This window comes from Andrographis paniculata, unplaced genomic scaffold (genome assembly GCF_009805555.1).
Source record: "Andrographis paniculata isolate CXL003 unplaced genomic scaffold, ASM980555v1 Contig45END, whole genome shotgun sequence".
Lineage (NCBI taxonomy): Eukaryota > Viridiplantae > Streptophyta > Magnoliopsida > Lamiales > Acanthaceae > Andrographis > Andrographis paniculata.
Genome location: NW_026137579.1, coordinates 4,055,755 through 4,073,174, shown reverse-complemented (window position 1 = coordinate 4,073,174; position 17,420 = coordinate 4,055,755). Strand labels below are relative to the sequence as shown.

Below are 17,420 nucleotides of genomic sequence, written 5' to 3'. Positions count from 1 at the left end.
AGCCCAATACTGTCTTATCCAGTAAGACGCAAGTTAAACAATTAAATATTTTATTTGGATAACAAATAATTTATTAACTTTAACGTAAGAGCGAAGCAGTAGCCGTTGTCCGCTCGGCTGCTTTCAAATTCAAACCCAAATTTGAAATCCACGCACTCGGGCCCACCCAAAAGCAAGTGAAGAACAACAGTAGAAAGAATATAGGGACATATAGTAAGTAGTATATAATACTAGTGGGCAATCTTCATTCTTGCTTCTTCTCCTCTTCTTCTCCTCCACCATCCATCCATCCATACATCAGGTAGGTTTCAGGTATCAGATCAGATTCAGGCATGGTGGTGGCCGCTCCTCCTCCTCAACCTCGATGCCAAGCTCCTGCTGATGCTGCTGCTACTCTTCAACCTCGGGTGCCTCTCCGCCCCAAGAATCATCATCCCACTACCGATGCTCCCCCACCTGCTGTTGCTCTTGCTCCTGCCCATCCCACTTCTTCAAAGCCCCATCCCCATCCCCATCCCCAACCTGCACATGAACACAACAAGGAGAATCATCAGCATTTCCCTCTTCCTCCTCCTCTCTGCTCTGTTGTAATTACGACTACTACCACTGATGAGCCAGAGACAGAGCCTTTCTCCTTTCCTGTTCCGCAAATGGACGCATCGCTGGCCGATGAGCTCGGTGCTCTCCGGGAAAGACTCCAGAGAGTGCGAATCGACAAGGACAGGACTGACAAGTTGTTGAGGGAGAGGGCCCTCTCACTCGATTTGCGGATGAAGGAGATTCTCAGCCGATGGGAGGTGCAGAAGCAGCTCGAGATGGAGCTGGACCGCCTCTATCGCCTCCACCAGATCCGACTAGCATCCGCGGTAACCAATCCAAATCCATCTTTACATTATGTATGTATAAATATTACTGTTAGCATTCATTCACACAGCTCCTGCTATACACCACATATATAGTGACTAGTGAGTGATCTGCGCTTTACGTCTCAATTCATTCCAGAAAAACTTTTTACACACACAAAATATATTTTTGATGGAGCATATATTTATATATGTGTATGTCTTGCCTTCTTGCAGAGGGTATCTCCACTGCCATCCTTGAGAGAGAAAGAAGAAGCAAAGAAGCTGCAGCGGCAGATGTCGCCTACGATCATACATTCTAACTAATATACTGCTGCTACTACCACAGCCTACAGGCACACATTCTAACTAATATACTGCTGCTACTACTACAGCCTACAGGCACACGCCAGATGTTTTAATCAATCAAATTATTCAGAGCGCATCTGTGAATCAATAAGATTCATTAATCAATCTCACTAGCCCGAATCCAAAAATTTACTCATGATAGACATGCGTTTGTGCGGGGTGGGGTGGGGTGGGGTGGTGGTTGCAATCAAGATGGATGGGAACAACCATTGAAATTGATTGCAAAATGGAAGAAAGAAACATACATGGTCCATGTACCATCAGCAGTTAAGAAGGGAGCACAGACGGACGCCTAATTGTAACTGTTGGAATCCGGCTGGTTATAGATACAATTCCGCAGTCTCGGATGGAAATAAATTGGCTTGCCATGATGGATTCGATCTAAAATTGGAATATCATTGACGTGAAATGAAATAATATCATGTACCTATAGATTTTATACAAACAAAAGTATATACAATGTATATATAATTATAATTCATATGCATATTATGTTATTATTATTATTATTATAATAAAATAAAACGCTATCCAAAACCAATGAAACTAGCCATGCGAGCTAAACTAGTTAAGCTAATCAAGGGAAAGCATGCATGCAGCTTATTTCTGTAGGAGACCCGTGGGATCCAACATCTATGGGGGACGGTCAAGTGAGTGAGAGAGAGAGAGAGAGAGAGAGAGAGAGAGGTTTCGTTAATTTATTGGACTGAATAGATATCCCTATCTATCTATCTATCTACCAAGCTCCAACAGTAAGCAAGCAAAAAAGCAAACAAATACCCCCAACCCACACCACCACATTCAAGATTCAGTTCAACCCAATCCCTTTCATTCACTGGAGCACCGCCACCAAGTCTTGGCGAGGCCAAATCTTGTCGTCAGGTTCACATGAATATGCCTGAAAAATGGATGTGCCATGACTACTTCTTTAACTGTGTACATCACTCAAATAAATTCAGGTGTTGTTTCCAATTCCAATGAAAACTTACCCATCCATTTCCAGTGCCAAGCTCAAGATCAATTTCCTGGTTCCCCTTCAAAATGAACCCCCCCAGAGCGCCCTTTATCTGTAACAATCCTGTAGAGATAGAATGCAACTACTCCACCACTGCACATCACCAAATATACCAAGTCACTTTCACCGGGCTCAGGGACCGACGGACAAATGTAAAAGCTTAAAACGTCATAAACTAAGCCGGAATTAAACATTTCTCAACACGCAGGATCCATGATATAATTGAGAATAGCTGTTTATTTTTCCCCAGCCTGCCTCAACAACTCTCAACACCTCAGGTACTGCCACAAACATTCCTCTAATCAGCTCTTCTTCCCTGTCTTAAGATTCACAAAATGCATCCCTTCATTTTTCACATTTATTGTATGCAACATAACCTTCTAAGCACAATGCCAAACTGAATTCAGTTGCAAGTGCTAATGCACCGCACTGAGGGCGTACTCAAATTGATACTTCATACAGCAGTGGGTTAAAAAATATATATTATAAAAGACTGATATATCACAGAGAAAATCAACAAAAGTAGAGATGCAAGATAAGGTGTACCTTATTGTGGTGGAAATGAAATTGGCAATAAAGGTTCGCTGCAGATAATACAGGCACAATGTTAAGGTAAAAAACCATAATCTGTTTCTGGGATTGTGGTAGAACAGATCTTACCATAGACAGCATGCGCATTTCCCTAATAAATAAGACACTGGCAATCACTGCAAAGATAGGAAAATACAAAACTATAATGCATGCCTAACCAATTTTCAAACATTAAAAATATAATCTGTAAAGAAAGTCAAACAATCCAATTCATCTGATGAGCTTGCAATGACTCACTATAAAATAATTATGCGAATGCAATAGCTTGTGTGTTAACACAAGTGAGAATAAAATGCATTCTAAAGATTAGTATACCTTTGAACAACATTTAAACAGATAAGCAACCACACATGCTATCCCACATATTCAATGATAACTTCTCAACATGATGCAAAGATAACCATGTATTCAAATTACTTAATCAGATTGTAAAAAGTTTTATCCCAGCTGTAAAACACAAATCGGCTAATTTCACCACTATTCATAGGTAAAAGTTTATTAAGCTACAACCTTAGTCAGTCACTGAGAGCTGTAAGAAGAAAATATTGATATTATTTAAGTTTAAATTAACATTTTCAGCAGCAACATTTGAGTCAGCAATTTAAAATCCAACAGTCTACTACACATGTATCATATTTCATTCTTTTAGACAAATAGGGTACAGTATTCCTTAATTACAGCAGAAGACTAACCTGCCTGCCCCTTCAAGGCCAAGGGTGATGGTTCCCCCCTTTTCCATGATCTCAAACTTGATATACCCAAGGCCAAAAGAGTACCACCAAGTATAACACCAAATCGGATTGCAGGAATGCTTCCAGTGAGCATAAACGAAAGGAAGCCTCCAGCCGAAAGAAAAGCACCTGCACAAAACCAAATGCATTACTTTATAACTCACACGGAGCTTGATTATACACTGATGAGCTTACCATAAGGTATTCCAACATAAAAGTCTCGCACTTTAGACATGTCACTGAGCTCATCACTGGAATCTGCAAATGTTTCAACAATATCTTTCATTGCCTCAGGGGAATTTTCTGCAGCTGTGGCCAAGTATTCTTTACTCTCCTCCGCAATTTCTTTGGCAATTTCACTCACATCTTGTCTTGCCTTTTCGGCTTGAATTTTCAATTTTTCAGATGTCTCATTCAGAATGATAATTGCTTTTTTAGAATATTGTTCATAGGCTTCCTTAGATATGCTCTGCATTTTTAAGGCTTGTTCTTTGAAAGAAGCAAGTGTCTGTTGCCATGCTTCCTGCGATTCTTGAGCCTTCTTTTCCTTGTCTATATCAATATCTGAGGCCTTCTGAAAACCAACTCACAGCATTAGATCATTCTTGAGCATTCCAATGAAACAAAATAAAGAAATTTTAGACAAGCCTAGTAGCCTACTTAACAATATGAATTGGCGCTAATATACTGCAACAAAACATGAAAAAATGCATTTCCAAGGACCTAAACAAAAGAGAATTAGGATCATTCTATTAGAAAATGCAGTTCAGCAAAAATAATAAACATTTTGCAGAGGTGCAAAGTACAAAGAAGATGGCAGCAAGTTGTTATGCAATCATTAAGGATTGAATGTCAATCTAATTAACAGATGCAAACTAACTAAATCATTGCTCCTATGGACACATCATTCAGCTACGCTTCCAAGAAGAAAATTTAAAACATTTTAAGAGTTTTGATGTTAATAGAGAAGTTATAGGAGTCTCTCCATTTAGAAGAGTTCAGCTCTGAGAGTAGATGAGTCTAGAGAATGCAAACCGGATCTATGTACTTTGAAACACCGAAGTCTCTCTTTTTCGCCTGACGAAACATCATCGGTCAGGTTATCCACTTATGTACACGAATCACATTGCTGTTAGTTCTAGGTATCAGCATTCTTTTCTTTTCTTATCTTACCAAGCACGTGGAAACTAAACGAGATTTTAAAAAAGTAAACGCATAGCCAAAATTAAACAAAATAAATATAAATTCCCACTTAGTTAGAACCTAGCAAACTCCTTTACGTTGCAGAGCGGATCAAGTTAACCTTGCAGATATGAACTGAGATACGCAGGAAATATATAAATTGGATTCAGTAGAAACGCAAGGGACGGACGCTGACCGATTCGTCGTGAGAGGCAGCAAACAGTAAGACAGGGCGATTGCGCGTATATTTCAAACGCAGATTGAAGGCAAGGGGTGGGCGGTGCATTGTAGGTGTGGAGAGTCGGTGAAACCCTAGCGAAGTCGGGAGCACGCGAGACAAGGTCATGGAAGGAGAAGAAGAGGAGGCGGCGGCGAGGGTAGGGTTTGCAAAGGCAATCGAGTTTAAAGAGATTGTCATTTTGGGGAAGGGAATAGTAGAGGTTGGCGGATGGGAATGATGGGAGGGTGAGAGTTGAGTGGCAGGGAGGGAGCGGCGACGAGCGGCGACGGCGGAGGATGAGGAGCCGGCGGCAGAATCTGAAGAGTGGGGCTGCTGTGACTGACTGTCCGCTTGCCTAGTGATTAAGGAAGGGAAGAAGGGAAGGGAAGGGGAGGAGGGCAAGGCAAGCAACGCATCAATTTCATTCAATTCAAGAAAGGCATCTCCCTTCTCCAACACATTATAGTGCTTGGGAAGGGATGTCGAGTAATGGGCCCGGCCCAGCCCAGCCCAGCCCAAGTTTGAAATTACTCACACTTTCAGTCTTAGGCATCCAACCAAGTTACCAATCAACACGAATTTCCTCCTCTTCCGTTGGGATAATAAACAAACAAACAAATAGATAAATTATTATGTTATGAAAGCGTGTGTGTGTGTGTGAGAGAGAGAGAGAGAGAGAGAGAGAGAGAGAGAGAGAGAGAGGGAGAATCGCATGGCATGCACACAGAGTCTCCCAGATTAAAATCCCTGAGGACTCTGCCGACCGAGTGTGGATGCTGCTCTAGTGTTGACCGACGACCCAGTCTCTTTTTTCCTATTATTTATTTATTTTTTTAATGTAGGAATTCATCTCGGACTAATCTCTGCAAAATAAATTATACTTATACAGGACGAACTACATATGCCATACATGATTGATTTAGAAGCATCATAAACTTGAACCCCTTTTCATTCACTCTTATTAATCTATCTATTTATTTACTTTATCTATTCATACCCTACCATATGTGCGTACTTCATATTCGTTTTTTTATAAATAAATAAATAAATATAATAAACAATCCTTCTTGCTTGTTAGTACAATTGATGTTCCAAACAGCACTAACTAGCCGGTCGTGCGATTACTGCTGCTTGTCCCAGGATTGCATTGTCTTCCATGTTTCGTCGTCGTCGTCATCATTTTCATCATTATGATGTGCTCGCTCGGTAAACCTTTAACCTGAAGTTAACATTATTAATTGCACTACAACACGCTGGCATGAACATAATAATCATAGACCACCAATAAATAAATAAATAATATTTATGTTTACAATCAAAAGACAGTTACGTATGGATGGCGTGCATTCCCTAATTATATATGAGTCGTATGTACTGCCACCCCCTGGCCCCTGGCCCCTACCCAATCCATGTTCCTCCCTACAAAGAGCACTTATCAGAGTGTCAATAGATTACTTAGATTAGGTCGGCTTTAAAAAAAAAATAAGAATACTAATTCTTTACTGGAATTGTTTAAGTGGGATTATTCAACATACATTAATATCATTAACAAACTTATATTCTATTTAGATAGAAATTTTGACATTTTTTAGAATTAATCAATTTTTTAATATTTAATTTAATATTTTTACGATAATAATATTTTCTAAAAAACTAATAAATAATAATATCATTAGTTATTAAAATAATATATATATATATATTTCAAAAGTGTATGATTATTCTGTGCAATCTTAAATTTTTATTATTTTTAATATTTTATGACTTCATATTAAATAGGTCCATATACATATTACTAATAATAGCTTGGATTATTTCTTTGGGATCAAAAAAATTATACTATAAAAATAATTTTATACTAAACCATAATTAAATATAATTAAGAAATAAAAAATTTTAGTTTAGTTTTTTTTATTATTATTTTTTTTTATGATATCGAAACCCATAACCACTACCCAAAAGTGCGCATTGGATAAACTCCGATGGAACTTGATTTTAGTTTCTTTTTCCTCTACGCAATTGATGTCCACTTCTACACTTACATACTACTATCTCATTATTCATTTATTATTTTTATTTCAAAATTAGGTTTTAGGTTATGTGACAACATTGATAAAAATATCAATAATTTTCTTTTTCTAACATGTATAAATGATTTTTTTTCTATTTTTTCAACTTAATGTAAATTAGACCAAATTGCTTATGACATCTTTTGATTTGAAAATTTAACATCATATTTTATCATGATTTAGAAATGACACGAAATACTCTTATATTTTAAAAATATTATTCAGAATCTTCTAAAATTGCATGAGATTTCGAATAAATTTCATTCAATTTTTAAATCATAAAGAAAATTAATGTAGAATTTTCAAATTGAATTATAAGTAATTAGTTTAATCTAATTTTAAATTGTGATATTTGATTTATGATTTGCATCACTTAATATTCAATATTTTTTATTTTATTTTTTTAGATTGCACACGAAGGGAGAAAAATAATGATAAAAATAAAAAGATTCTCACTACTAGAGATGATTTTTTTTTTTCAAATTAATTTTAATTTTAATTTTAATCTAAGATGAATTATAAGTAATTATTTTAATTTAAATTAAGTTTGAATTGAAATTGAAATTGTAATATATATATTTATGATTTGAATTAATTCATATCTATACTTACTTTTAATTTTGATTAAAATATATAAATTTAAATTAATGTTAAGTTATTGTTAATATTTTTTATAAAATATTTTAAAACAAAAAATATACGTTAATTATATAAATATTAAAAATTAAACTATTAAAATAAAGCATTACAAATATAATTTTACATACACTTATTGGGATAACAGTACACCATTTTCCCTTGAGTTATAAGTCAACAATGTAGATAAAAATTACATAAAAAAAAAAAATATTAAATTTAAATTGTATTTTGATGTGATATTTTGTAAAATAATAATATATTTTTATTGAAATTGTATAGAATAAATAATATTAATTTTAATTTAAAATGATAAAATAATAAATTCATAGTGTTTGATGTAATATAAATAAATACATAATTTTGATTTAAAAATAAATTTTTATAGGGTATATTAAATAAAAAATAAATCTAAAAACATAAGATATTAAAATCATACTTTAAAAAGCATGAAAGTTTTTTCTCCTTATAAATTGTTTGATTGTAGTTTATAATTGATTTAAAATGATATATTAATTTTTTTATTTTTAATATATATAAATAAATATATGCATGTATGTAGATGTTGAGCGGGTGGGTCAGGAGAAGCATAGGAGACTGGAGACCGGAGAGTGTAGTGGGAGATCATGTAGATGTAGTAACACACTACACTCGCTATACTTACTAGGATCATTGCTGTCGATCGGGCCCCAAACCTAATCAAGCTAAAGCAAAGCAAAATGGTTTGTAGTTTGCCCCCATGAGCATGAGCATGAGTGTTGTAGCAAACACTTTAAAGGGCACCCCATCCCCATCATCAATGCGGCCCTGCTGCCATCTCCCCTCATCATTTCATTGTCCATCTCTCCCCTCATAAATCAATCCATTAAGTAAACTTTTTTGTATTCGATTCTTCCACCTCTCTCTCCTCTCTCTCTCTCTCTCTCTCTCTCTCTCTCTCTGCAGTCTGCACTCAACTTATTTCACGCTTGCCGCCCGGCCTTCTTTCCTTCCGATGCTTATTCAACTACGAGCCAACAAATTAACTAGCAGCAGCAGCAGCATCGCATTGCAAATTTGCAATTGCAGCATCTATATCCGGGAGTACTGCTACTACTTATTGTTCTGCCATCTCCTTTAACTTTAACAATATCATCAATATCATCATCATTCTCCTCCTCCTCCTGCTGCTGCTGCTTATCTTTATTAATTCATCTCGCCGGTGCGCGCCTTACATTCTTCATTAACCAACTGTTTTTTCTTTTTTTTCTCAAGTTCAGATATATCCATCACCCCCTGGCGATCGAGAGAGAATGCTGGCTGCTCTTTTTCTATTATTGTTGCCGTCGTTTCTTCTCGTTCACTCTTTGGAGACGACGACGACAGCTTTCAACGACGATGTGTTGGGCTTGATCGTGTTCAAAGCCGGCCTAAGCGACCCGCACTCAAGACTCGCTTCTTGGAGCGAGGAAGACAACTCTGCCTGCGGTTGGGTGGGGGTGGTATGCGACCCCGCTACCAATCGCGTATCCCACCTCCTTCTTGACGGTTTCTCTTTATCCGGACACATTGGAAGGAGCTTAGTCCGACTTCAGTTCCTCAGGGTCCTGCAATTATCTAGAAACAATTTCTCGGGGGTTATCACTCCTCCCCTTTTTCAGATTCCAAGCCTGCAGATGATTGATCTGAGCGAAAACAATCTATCAGGGCTGATACCGGCGGAGCTTTTTCAGCGATGTGCTCCGTTGAAGGCAATTTCACTGGCCAACAACCTCCTCACCGGCCCGATTCCACAGTCGTTGAGCTCCTGCGCAAATTTGGAGAGCCTCAACTTCTCCTCGAACCGTCTTTCAGGTCGGCTGACCTCTGGATTATGGTCGCCTATGACCTCCCTTCAGCTACTCGATCTGTCCGATAATATGCTAGCGGGTGAGATTCCCCGAGAGATTGAGAGTTTGTCCAGTCTGAGAGTGATCAATTTAAGTAGGAACAGTCTATCAGGGTGGCTGCCGGAAGGCATTGGGAATTGCTTGCTACTAGAGTCTATTAATTTTGGTGAAAATTATCTTCTTGGCGGACTTCCTCCATCCATGAGGAAACTCGGATCGTGCAGATATCTTGACGTGAGCGGGAATCTATTGACAGGAGCATTTCCTGATTGGATTGGAGAAATGAGGAGCCTGGAGCTGATAGATGTTTCAGATAATAATCTTTCAGGCCGGATACCAAGCAGTGTGGCCAATCTCCAATCCTTGAAACAAGTCAATCTATCAAACAATCAATTTGTGGGGAGCCTTCCGGACGCATTTGGGGGTTGTGGGAACCTCAAGGTTCTGGACATTGGCCACAACTGGTTTTCCGGTAATGTGCCTTGGTGGATTTTTAAGTTATCCTTGGAGAGTCTCTCAGTTGCGGCCAACAGATACAGCGGAAGCATCAGTGTCCCCGCTTCACCCGTCCAATCCCATGCCACGCTCCGGCTCTTAGATTTGTCATCCAATGCCTTAACCGGAGATATCCCACCAGCTATTGGGAATTTCCGTGTGCTGCAGGCCTTGAACCTATCTCGGAATTCTTTAGTTGGCTCCATCCCCGCAGGCGTTGCTGGACTCAACACAACCTGCATTCTTGATATGAGCCACAACCTGTTGAGTGGGAACATTCCGGCTGAGATAGGACGCGCACTTTCACTGAGGGAATTGAGGTTGGAAAGCAATCTCCTGGCTGGGGCCATTCCACCGGCCATCGGGAACTGCTCGGCTTTAACCTTCTTGTACGCGAATCTCTCTTATTTACTTCTATCATATTAATCTCTGCTTAATTTTTACATCTATCTGTTGTGATGATAACTTAACTACAACTGTTTCTCTGTGTTGTGTTGTGTGCATGTAGATTTTTGGGTCGGAATAACCTAACGGGTCCCCTCCCTGTTAAAATCGCCAGCATAGCCAACCTTGAGCATGTAGATTTGTCTTTCAACAACTTATCCGGAAGGCTGCCAAAGGAACTGGGGAACCTTTCCCACCTTGCCACGTTTAATGTCTCCTTCAATCATCTCCAAGGAGAACTTCCCGTTGGGGGGTTCTTCAACGCCATCCCTCCATCGTCGGTCATCGGCAATCCTTCCCTCTGTGGCTCCCTCGTCAACCACACCTGCCCTGCCGTCCACCCCAAGCCTCTGGTCCTCAACCCCAACTCCTCTGCTTCAAATCATGGCCCTCTTTCTCCAAACCTACGTCACAAGCGGATAGTGCTCAGCATATCTTCCATTGTTGCTATTGCCGCGGCCATGTCCATAGCCCTTGGAGTGGTTGCAATCTCTATTCTTAATATGCATGCCCGCTCTTCTACGGCTGCGCGCGCTGCTGCATTCCCAGTATTCTCGGGGGGCGGTGGTGATGATAATTTCAGTCCCTCCTGCTCCCATGACGCGGAAGCCAACTATGGCAAGCTCGTCATGTTCACTGGTGAAGCTGAATTTGTGGCTGGGGCCCAGGGTCTGCTCAACAAGGATTGTGAGCTGGGGCGTGGGGGTTTTGGGGTTGTTTACCGGACAGTGGTTCAGGGAGGCGGCCGGTCGGTTGTCATCAAGAAGCTCCACAGTACAAGCTTGGTCAAGTGTGGGGAGGCTTTTGAGAAGGAAGTGAGGGCACTCGGGAGGATCCGGCACCCGAACTTGGTGGTGCTGGAAGGGTATTACTGGACGCCGTCGTTGCAATTACTCATCAACGAGTACATCGCTGGGGGGAGTCTGTATAAGCACCTCCACGATAAGGAGTGTGGCGGCCTCACATGGCAGGAGAGGTTTAAAATTGTGGTTGGCACAGCTAAGGGGCTGGCGTGCCTACACGGGCAGAGTGTCATTCACTACAACATCAAGTCGAGCAACGTCCTGATAGACGAGAGAAGTGGGGAGCCGAAGCTGGGGGATTTCGGGCTGGCGCGGGGACTGGGATTAGACGGAGACCGGTGCATCCTGAGCAGCAAGGTTCAGAGTGCGCTTGGGTACATGGCCCCCGAGTTGGCGTGCCAGACGGTGAAGATCACGGAGAAATGCGACGTGTACGGGTTCGGGGTGTTGATCCTGGAAGTGGTGACGGGGAAAAGGCCCGTGGAGTACATGGAGGATGATGTGGTGGTGGTGTGCGACACGGTGAGGGAGGCCTTGGAGGAAGGCAGGCTCGAGGGGTGCGTTGACGAGGAGCTGAAGGGGATGTGTCCGATGGAGGAGGCAGTGCCGATGGTGAAGCTGGGACTGGTATGCGCCTCGCAGGTGCCGTCAAGCCGCCCTGACATGGAAGAGGTGGTGAGGATTCTGGAGCTTATTCGATGTCCTCCTGCTCCAGCTGAGAGGCAGAGACAGGGTCGAGAAGAAGCAGCAGCAGCAGCAGCAGCAGTTCCCCGAATGGATGAATGAGTAATTAGCTGCATGAGAGAGACTGTGGGTGTGTCCGTACAGACCAGTACATGATATACCTACTCGCTGCATGGATGGATTCTGGCTCGGAAGAAGTTTTATCTTCATTTTTCACTTGGAGCCCTGCCCCTTGCCTTGCCTTGCCTTGAGGATCATCATTCATATATATATATATATGTATATATATTGAGGTGGGTTGGTTTATAGTTGAAATTAATAGCTTATGTATGTAGCTTTGCAACCCCGGGAACTCATACGTCAATTGTCCGCTGATTTGGGTTTACGTTTCAGTTTGCGAACGCTGAATGAATTTTGAAAGACAAGAATCAATCAATAAACAAATTAATATACTGTATAGGATAAGATTTTTAATGAAATTATCATTTCCGATATGACAATATAATATTAATAATAGCAGTAATCATATACAGTATATATACCAATCAGTACTAACTCTACTGACAATTAAGTGTCGATTATGCCATTTTGGGTTCTGCAATCAATAGATCTTTATTTAATAAACCTACAAGACAAAAATAAAATTCTTTTACATTTCATTTAAAAACACCAATATACCATCATTTTGTTTTACATTTGATCTATTCTATTAGATTATATTCACTAGATTCGTTCTTACATAGTATCTATCATATCAAATATTGATATTGATATTTCTTAATTAATCGATACTTACAAAATAGGCATTGTTAAATACAAGGAAATTTTAGGATGCTATCACACAATAATATAAAAATCATCTGCCTGCCTGCTACTATTTTAAATCATCACAACTTAAATGACTAGCATACAAAATTAAAATCAAATTGTATACTAAATACTAATATACTATGTCTATTAGTCTAACCTCCTTTCTTTCTCGTTTATCCCTTCCCCAAATCAAATCATTTATTCCTTGGGCATGCTGACCCTTTCTTTCCTATCGTCTCCGCCTCCGTCTCCGTCTCTATCTCCTCGGACTTCTGCACAACCTACTTCTCCTGATTGCCTCTTCTTTCCCAGCAACCCAATATCTCGACCTGTATTTGCCACGCTCATCAAGAAAAATCACAATCTTTCCTTACATCCTGAGCTAGTTCGAGAATTGAAAAAATTCGAAAGCATTGGCGGAATGAGAACCATATCCGGGTTTAACACTCTCCTCATGTCTCTAGTGTCGGCGGATGAATTTGAATTGGCATTGAAGCTCAAGTCCAGCTTGTCATCATTTTCTGGATTATGTCCAGACAGCAGGACATATTCAATTTTAGTGGACTGTTACTGCAAGAAAAATGAGCCGGCGGAGGCTAAAAGGGTCCTGGACCAAATGCTGGAAAAGGGTTTTCAGCCCAACGTTGCCACTTTCACTACATTGATCCATTCGTTCAGCAAAATTGGAAGACTGCGAGATGCCTACGAGGCGTTCGACATAATGTCCAGCATAGGTTGCGAGCCCACAATCAACACGTACAATTGCTTGCTGAAGGGGTTGTGCTATCTTGGGAGGGTGGAGGAGGCCTATGCGCTGATGGAGCGCATAAGAAAGTCAAAGTCGCCGACCATGAAACCAGATATCTACACTTACACCACAATGATGGATGGGTTTTGCAAGGTGGGGCGATCAACCGAGGCATTGGAGTTACTGGACGAGGCCCTGGAGATGGAGCTAACCCCGAATGTGGTTACCTACAACACCCTGTTTAATAGCTACATCAAGGAGGGGAAGCCGCTGCGTGGTTTTGGGATGTTGAGGCGAATGAGGGAGAGGAAATGCAGGCCTGATTACATTTGCTACAGCACGTTCTTGCACGGGCTGCTCAAGTGGGGAAAGACCAGAGCGGCCCTGCAGATTTATAAGGAAATGGAAGGTGCGGACGAGAGGATGACGAACACACTGCTGAGGGCCTTGTGCAGGCGATCGAGGGAGGAGAGCGACTTGGTGGAGGAGGTTGAGAGGTTGTATGAAGAAATGCGGGGGAGGGGGTGCGCAATCCGGCCGCCGGGTGGGTATGATCTGGTGGTGGACGCCCTTTGCGCCGCCTCCACAGGAGAACGGCAGAAAGGCAAGGCGGTGGCCGCCTACGAGGTGGTGCTGGAGATGGTGGGCAGGGGGCATTCTCCCAAGACCTTCACCTTCAACGTGGCCATTGGAGCGCTGTGCGGTGCTGGGGAGGCTGACAAGGCGGTGGCTCTTCTGATGCTGATGCACCGCTGGAGAAACCCCAACCGCACACCTTTTCACCGCTTGATCCGGCAGCTGAACCAGCGGGGAAGGTCGTTGGAGGCTTCTGCTGTTTATGGGCTGGCAATCAAACGGGGACTGCGCCTGCCCCTGCCCCTGCCCCTGCCCCGAACGTCGAGCCAGATGCTCCCTGTGCCTCCTCCCTCACCCTCGCCCTTGATATGATTCATAACCTAAGTAATTAATTAATTAAGTTACGTTAAGTTAAGGTTACCAGCCCAGGCCAGGCCAGAAAGAAAGAGGGCCACCTGCCTGCTGTCGATCACTGTGTTGTGTTGGGTCGTGGCCTTATTGTTTGTCCCTGCCTATTATTATTAGTATTATTATTATTAGCCTGCGTGCACCATATAAAGTCAGTGAAGCAGCATCAGCGAATGCCCGCCTCCTCGGCCTTTTAAAAATGTGTAAGTGACGACGGTTTGGTAGTATAAAGATAATTCTACGACGGTTAGATCATGAATTGTCTTTAGGTTTTTCCACAATTAAATATCTAACAAATTGAAGAAGCATATACATGGATGCATGTGTCCCAAGTATTATTATCATGTATATGGTTTATTAGTCCATCTTAAATTATTACATCAATCATATCCCTTGCTCCAAATTAATTTAGTTTTAAGATGGGAGAGGGGTAGGGGTATGCAGTGATGCACATACATACATACATACATATATATATAATATATATCTAGATATATCATCATAACTAGCAGTGCAGTGCACTGTAGCAGCTCCAATGTCCAAGCCAGGTAGGGCAGGTAGGTAGGTACTCCCATATATCCCAGAGACGGGGGAAAGATAGATTATTTCACCCTGTCGCGAGTACACATGTATAAAATCAAAATGTGTAAATATATTAGTTCGTACGTAATACTAGTATTGCATATATATATATATATGTATATGTATATACGTACTTGGAGCAGTCGGTGGAGGAGGTGATCTTGTAAGGAATGTGGATGCCGCATTGGCTGGGGATGGCTGCGGCGCGGGCGATGTTGGCAGGCCCCGCCGCTGACACCACGCACCTGCACACTGTTTGGCGGTCCTTGGTGGTCTTCGCCGCCGCGTACAGGGCCTTGGCCCCCGCGCAGCACTTGCCCCCGACGGATCCCCCGCCCCCGCCCAAATACGGGACGCACGGTTTCAGATACGACACCACCGACCCGCAGTCGAGCCCCCCTGACCCTGACGAAGACGAAGAAGAATAAGATGGCGTAATCCCCACCGCCATTATCATCACTGTCACCGTCACTGCTGCACCCATCAACCACTTAAAATTATTACTGTTGTTAGTATTACTCATGTTTCCTCCACCATCACCCATTGCCATTGCATGCAGCAGCAACTCAATTAGCTAGTTCAGATTTATGATGATGATAGATTATTATTATCTACTTCCACCACTAATAACAACAGACACTTTAAATAGCAGCAGCAGCAGCAGCTTCCTGCATTCTGGGCGCGCCCACTTATTAAATAACGTTAACAATAGCTCGAACTCTAAGCATAGTCTAGGAGAGCTTGATAAATAAATAAATAAATAAGTCGGTCCTGTTCTGTCCTATGTCTGCCCCAACCAACGCCATCGTGCCTACAATTACATCCCCACTTATTCCATGCATGAATAACTCATTCCTACGAGAGGGTGAGGTGAATTCGTGATTAAAAAGTTTTCTTTTGTGAATTTTATTGTAAGTTTCTACTATTCATTTTTTCTTTAAATATAAATCAAATCATTATTTTTTGATTTTTATATTATACTCCTATAGAAACTAATAAGGTGTTTGGAGAAACACTTGACCCATACATTTTAATGTAAAATGTAAAATTTTTAAAGTTAATATATGAATTTTGCCCCTCTCGTTCTTTTTTACAATTTTTTTTTTAACACAACATATTTTTGGTTCATTTTATGATTTGAAATAGGATAAGTTGAAAATAAAAATTAATAAGACAACAACTTTGCCATTTAAAATATCACATTAACGCACTTTGATGTTGTGGCTTTAATGCTGATTCTCAATTGACATAAAGCTCAAAATAATTTATGTAACAAGAACTTCTTTGTATTTTATAAAATATAAAAATTATACATACTATGTTTCTACATCAACAAACCTTTCATATATTTTTTTTCTTTGGTAATTATAGACCTGCTTTCAACTATAATAAAAAACATCAACAGTAAAATAATAATAATAGAGCCTGAAGCAGTAGAAAATAAATAAATAAATTTGTAGGGACATATGTACAAACATTGTTGAGTATTTGAAAACTGAAAAAGAAAAAAAAAGAAAAAGAAAAAACCACTCACACATCAGGCTAGGACGACTGTGTAATTTGGGAGCGTCGAAAAAAGTAAATATGAAGACAATAACCATCGGATGCAAATCGTTGGCAAAATCGATGATAATGTTGCATTAGAAATAAATTTGATAATGTGAAGCAAAATATCACATAGAGAGAAAAAAAAGAAAAAAGAAAAGAAACAAGAAAGAGAACCAACTTGTGTAATAATGGAAACGTGCAGAGGAAAAAAAAAAATGAAGGATTAAAATGCAAAATGAAGAATTTTGTTAAAACTAAATAAAAAGACATTGCTATGTATCGATCTGATAGACATTGACGATAGAAAGACATTTCAGACAGGTAATTTGATGCGTGTGTGGCACTCACGGTACCGGGTTAAAGCTCGGGACCGAGGATCCCGCCTGTACATGGTCACATTGCTACCATTTGCATGTTAAACAAGCCAAACAAAGTTGAATATGTGTGGTTCAACTTGGATCCGTTATGCTCAAATTCGAATTCAGTTTGTAGAATTCAATCTTGTGCTTGAGTTCAAATTCCAATTGAATTATATATATATCACATATTTTTTAATATATAAATTCAATGTGCTTAATTTTATCTATAATTTATTATAATAATAAAATATTCAAATTTTATTAATAAATATTAATTTTGATAGAAAAAATTATATATATTATATTAATTAAATAAAACATAGTACTGAACTTAATCGAACTACATGTTATTCATACTATTTGCGATACTTTGTTGATTTTGATTGAATTTTATATGTATATATTATTTATTTATGATTTTCATGAAAAGAATAATGAAT

General features: G+C 40.1%; 5 protein-coding genes across 7 annotated transcripts; 3 read left to right on the top strand and 2 right to left on the bottom strand.

Moving 5' to 3' along the window:
• Nucleotides 1–47: 47 nt before the first annotated feature.
• LOC127251418 (protein SCARECROW) lies at nucleotides 48–1,362 on the top strand. Its single transcript, XM_051275093.1, has 2 exons — nucleotides 48–866; nucleotides 1,080–1,362. The coding sequence occupies exons 1-2, from the start codon at nucleotides 333–335 to the stop codon at nucleotides 1,167–1,169; spliced, it is 624 nt and encodes a 207-aa protein (XP_051131050.1). The 5' UTR covers nucleotides 48–332; the 3' UTR covers nucleotides 1,170–1,362.
• A 247-nt stretch (nucleotides 1,363–1,609) lies between these two features.
• Nucleotides 1,610–5,470, bottom strand: LOC127251417 (protein FATTY ACID EXPORT 3, chloroplastic). Its single transcript, XM_051275092.1, has 7 exons — nucleotides 4,927–5,470; nucleotides 3,744–4,122; nucleotides 3,510–3,677; nucleotides 2,887–2,933; nucleotides 2,773–2,810; nucleotides 2,201–2,319; nucleotides 1,610–2,109 (listed from the first exon to the last, which is right to left on the bottom strand). The coding sequence occupies exons 1-6, from the start codon at nucleotides 5,146–5,148 to the stop codon at nucleotides 2,229–2,231; spliced, it is 945 nt and encodes a 314-aa protein (XP_051131049.1). The 5' UTR covers nucleotides 5,149–5,470; the 3' UTR covers nucleotides 1,610–2,109; nucleotides 2,201–2,228.
• A 3,061-nt stretch (nucleotides 5,471–8,531) lies between these two features.
• On the top strand, nucleotides 8,532–12,406 carry LOC127251412 (leucine-rich repeat receptor-like protein kinase PXC2). Of its 3 annotated transcripts, none has more exons than XM_051275085.1 (3): nucleotides 8,532–8,738; nucleotides 8,910–10,407; nucleotides 10,527–12,406. In XM_051275085.1, exons 2-3 carry the CDS (start codon nucleotides 8,948–8,950, stop codon nucleotides 12,049–12,051), a joined length of 2,985 nt encoding a protein of 994 aa, XP_051131042.1. In that variant the 5' UTR covers nucleotides 8,532–8,738; nucleotides 8,910–8,947; the 3' UTR covers nucleotides 12,052–12,406. The 3 variants fall into 3 exon arrangements, with proteins under 3 accessions (XP_051131042.1, XP_051131040.1, XP_051131041.1); XM_051275084.1 differs by having other exon boundaries at nucleotides 8,533–8,738; nucleotides 8,915–10,407; XM_051275083.1 differs by having other exon boundaries at nucleotides 8,532–10,407.
• A 428-nt stretch (nucleotides 12,407–12,834) lies between these two features.
• On the top strand, nucleotides 12,835–14,748 carry LOC127251413 (pentatricopeptide repeat-containing protein At1g62910-like). The gene has a single exon (XM_051275086.1). It carries the CDS (start codon nucleotides 12,971–12,973, stop codon nucleotides 14,453–14,455), a length of 1,485 nt encoding a protein of 494 aa, XP_051131043.1. The 5' UTR covers nucleotides 12,835–12,970; the 3' UTR covers nucleotides 14,456–14,748.
• A 256-nt stretch (nucleotides 14,749–15,004) lies between these two features.
• Nucleotides 15,005–15,617, bottom strand: LOC127251583 (non-specific lipid-transfer protein 1-like). Its single transcript, XM_051275321.1, has 2 exons — nucleotides 15,208–15,617; nucleotides 15,005–15,103 (listed from the first exon to the last, which is right to left on the bottom strand). The coding sequence occupies exons 1-2, from the start codon at nucleotides 15,615–15,617 to the stop codon at nucleotides 15,094–15,096; spliced, it is 420 nt and encodes a 139-aa protein (XP_051131278.1). The 3' UTR covers nucleotides 15,005–15,093.
• Nucleotides 15,618–17,420: the final 1,803 nt, after the last annotated feature.

Bases quoted from the DNA above. Each gene is read 5' to 3' on its own strand.
- LOC127251583 (XM_051275321.1), bottom strand. From the start codon at position 15,617: ATGGGTGATGGTGGAGGAAACATGAGTAATACTAACAACAGTAATAAT.
- LOC127251412 (XM_051275085.1), top strand. From the start codon at position 8,948: ATGCTGGCTGCTCTTTTTCTATTATTGTTGCCGTCGTTTCTTCTCGTT. The intron at 10,408-10,526 runs GTACGCGAATCT...GTGTGCATGTAG, and splicing joins TGCTCGGCTTTAACCTTCTT to ATTTTTGGGTCGGAATAACC.
- LOC127251417 (XM_051275092.1), bottom strand. From the start codon at position 5,148: ATGACAATCTCTTTAAACTCGATTGCCTTTGCAAACCCTACCCTCGCC. The intron at 3,678-3,743 runs GTAAGCTCATCA...GGTTTTGTGCAG, and splicing joins TTATGTTGGAATACCTTATG to GTGCTTTTCTTTCGGCTGGA. The intron at 2,811-2,886 runs GTAAGATCTGTT...TATTATCTGCAG, and splicing joins AAATGCGCATGCTGTCTATG to CGAACCTTTATTGCCAATTT.
- LOC127251418 (XM_051275093.1), top strand. From the start codon at position 333: ATGGTGGTGGCCGCTCCTCCTCCTCAACCTCGATGCCAAGCTCCTGCT. The intron at 867-1,079 runs GTAACCAATCCA...GCCTTCTTGCAG, and splicing joins AGATCCGACTAGCATCCGCG to AGGGTATCTCCACTGCCATC.
- LOC127251413 (XM_051275086.1), top strand. From the start codon at position 12,971: ATGCTGACCCTTTCTTTCCTATCGTCTCCGCCTCCGTCTCCGTCTCTA.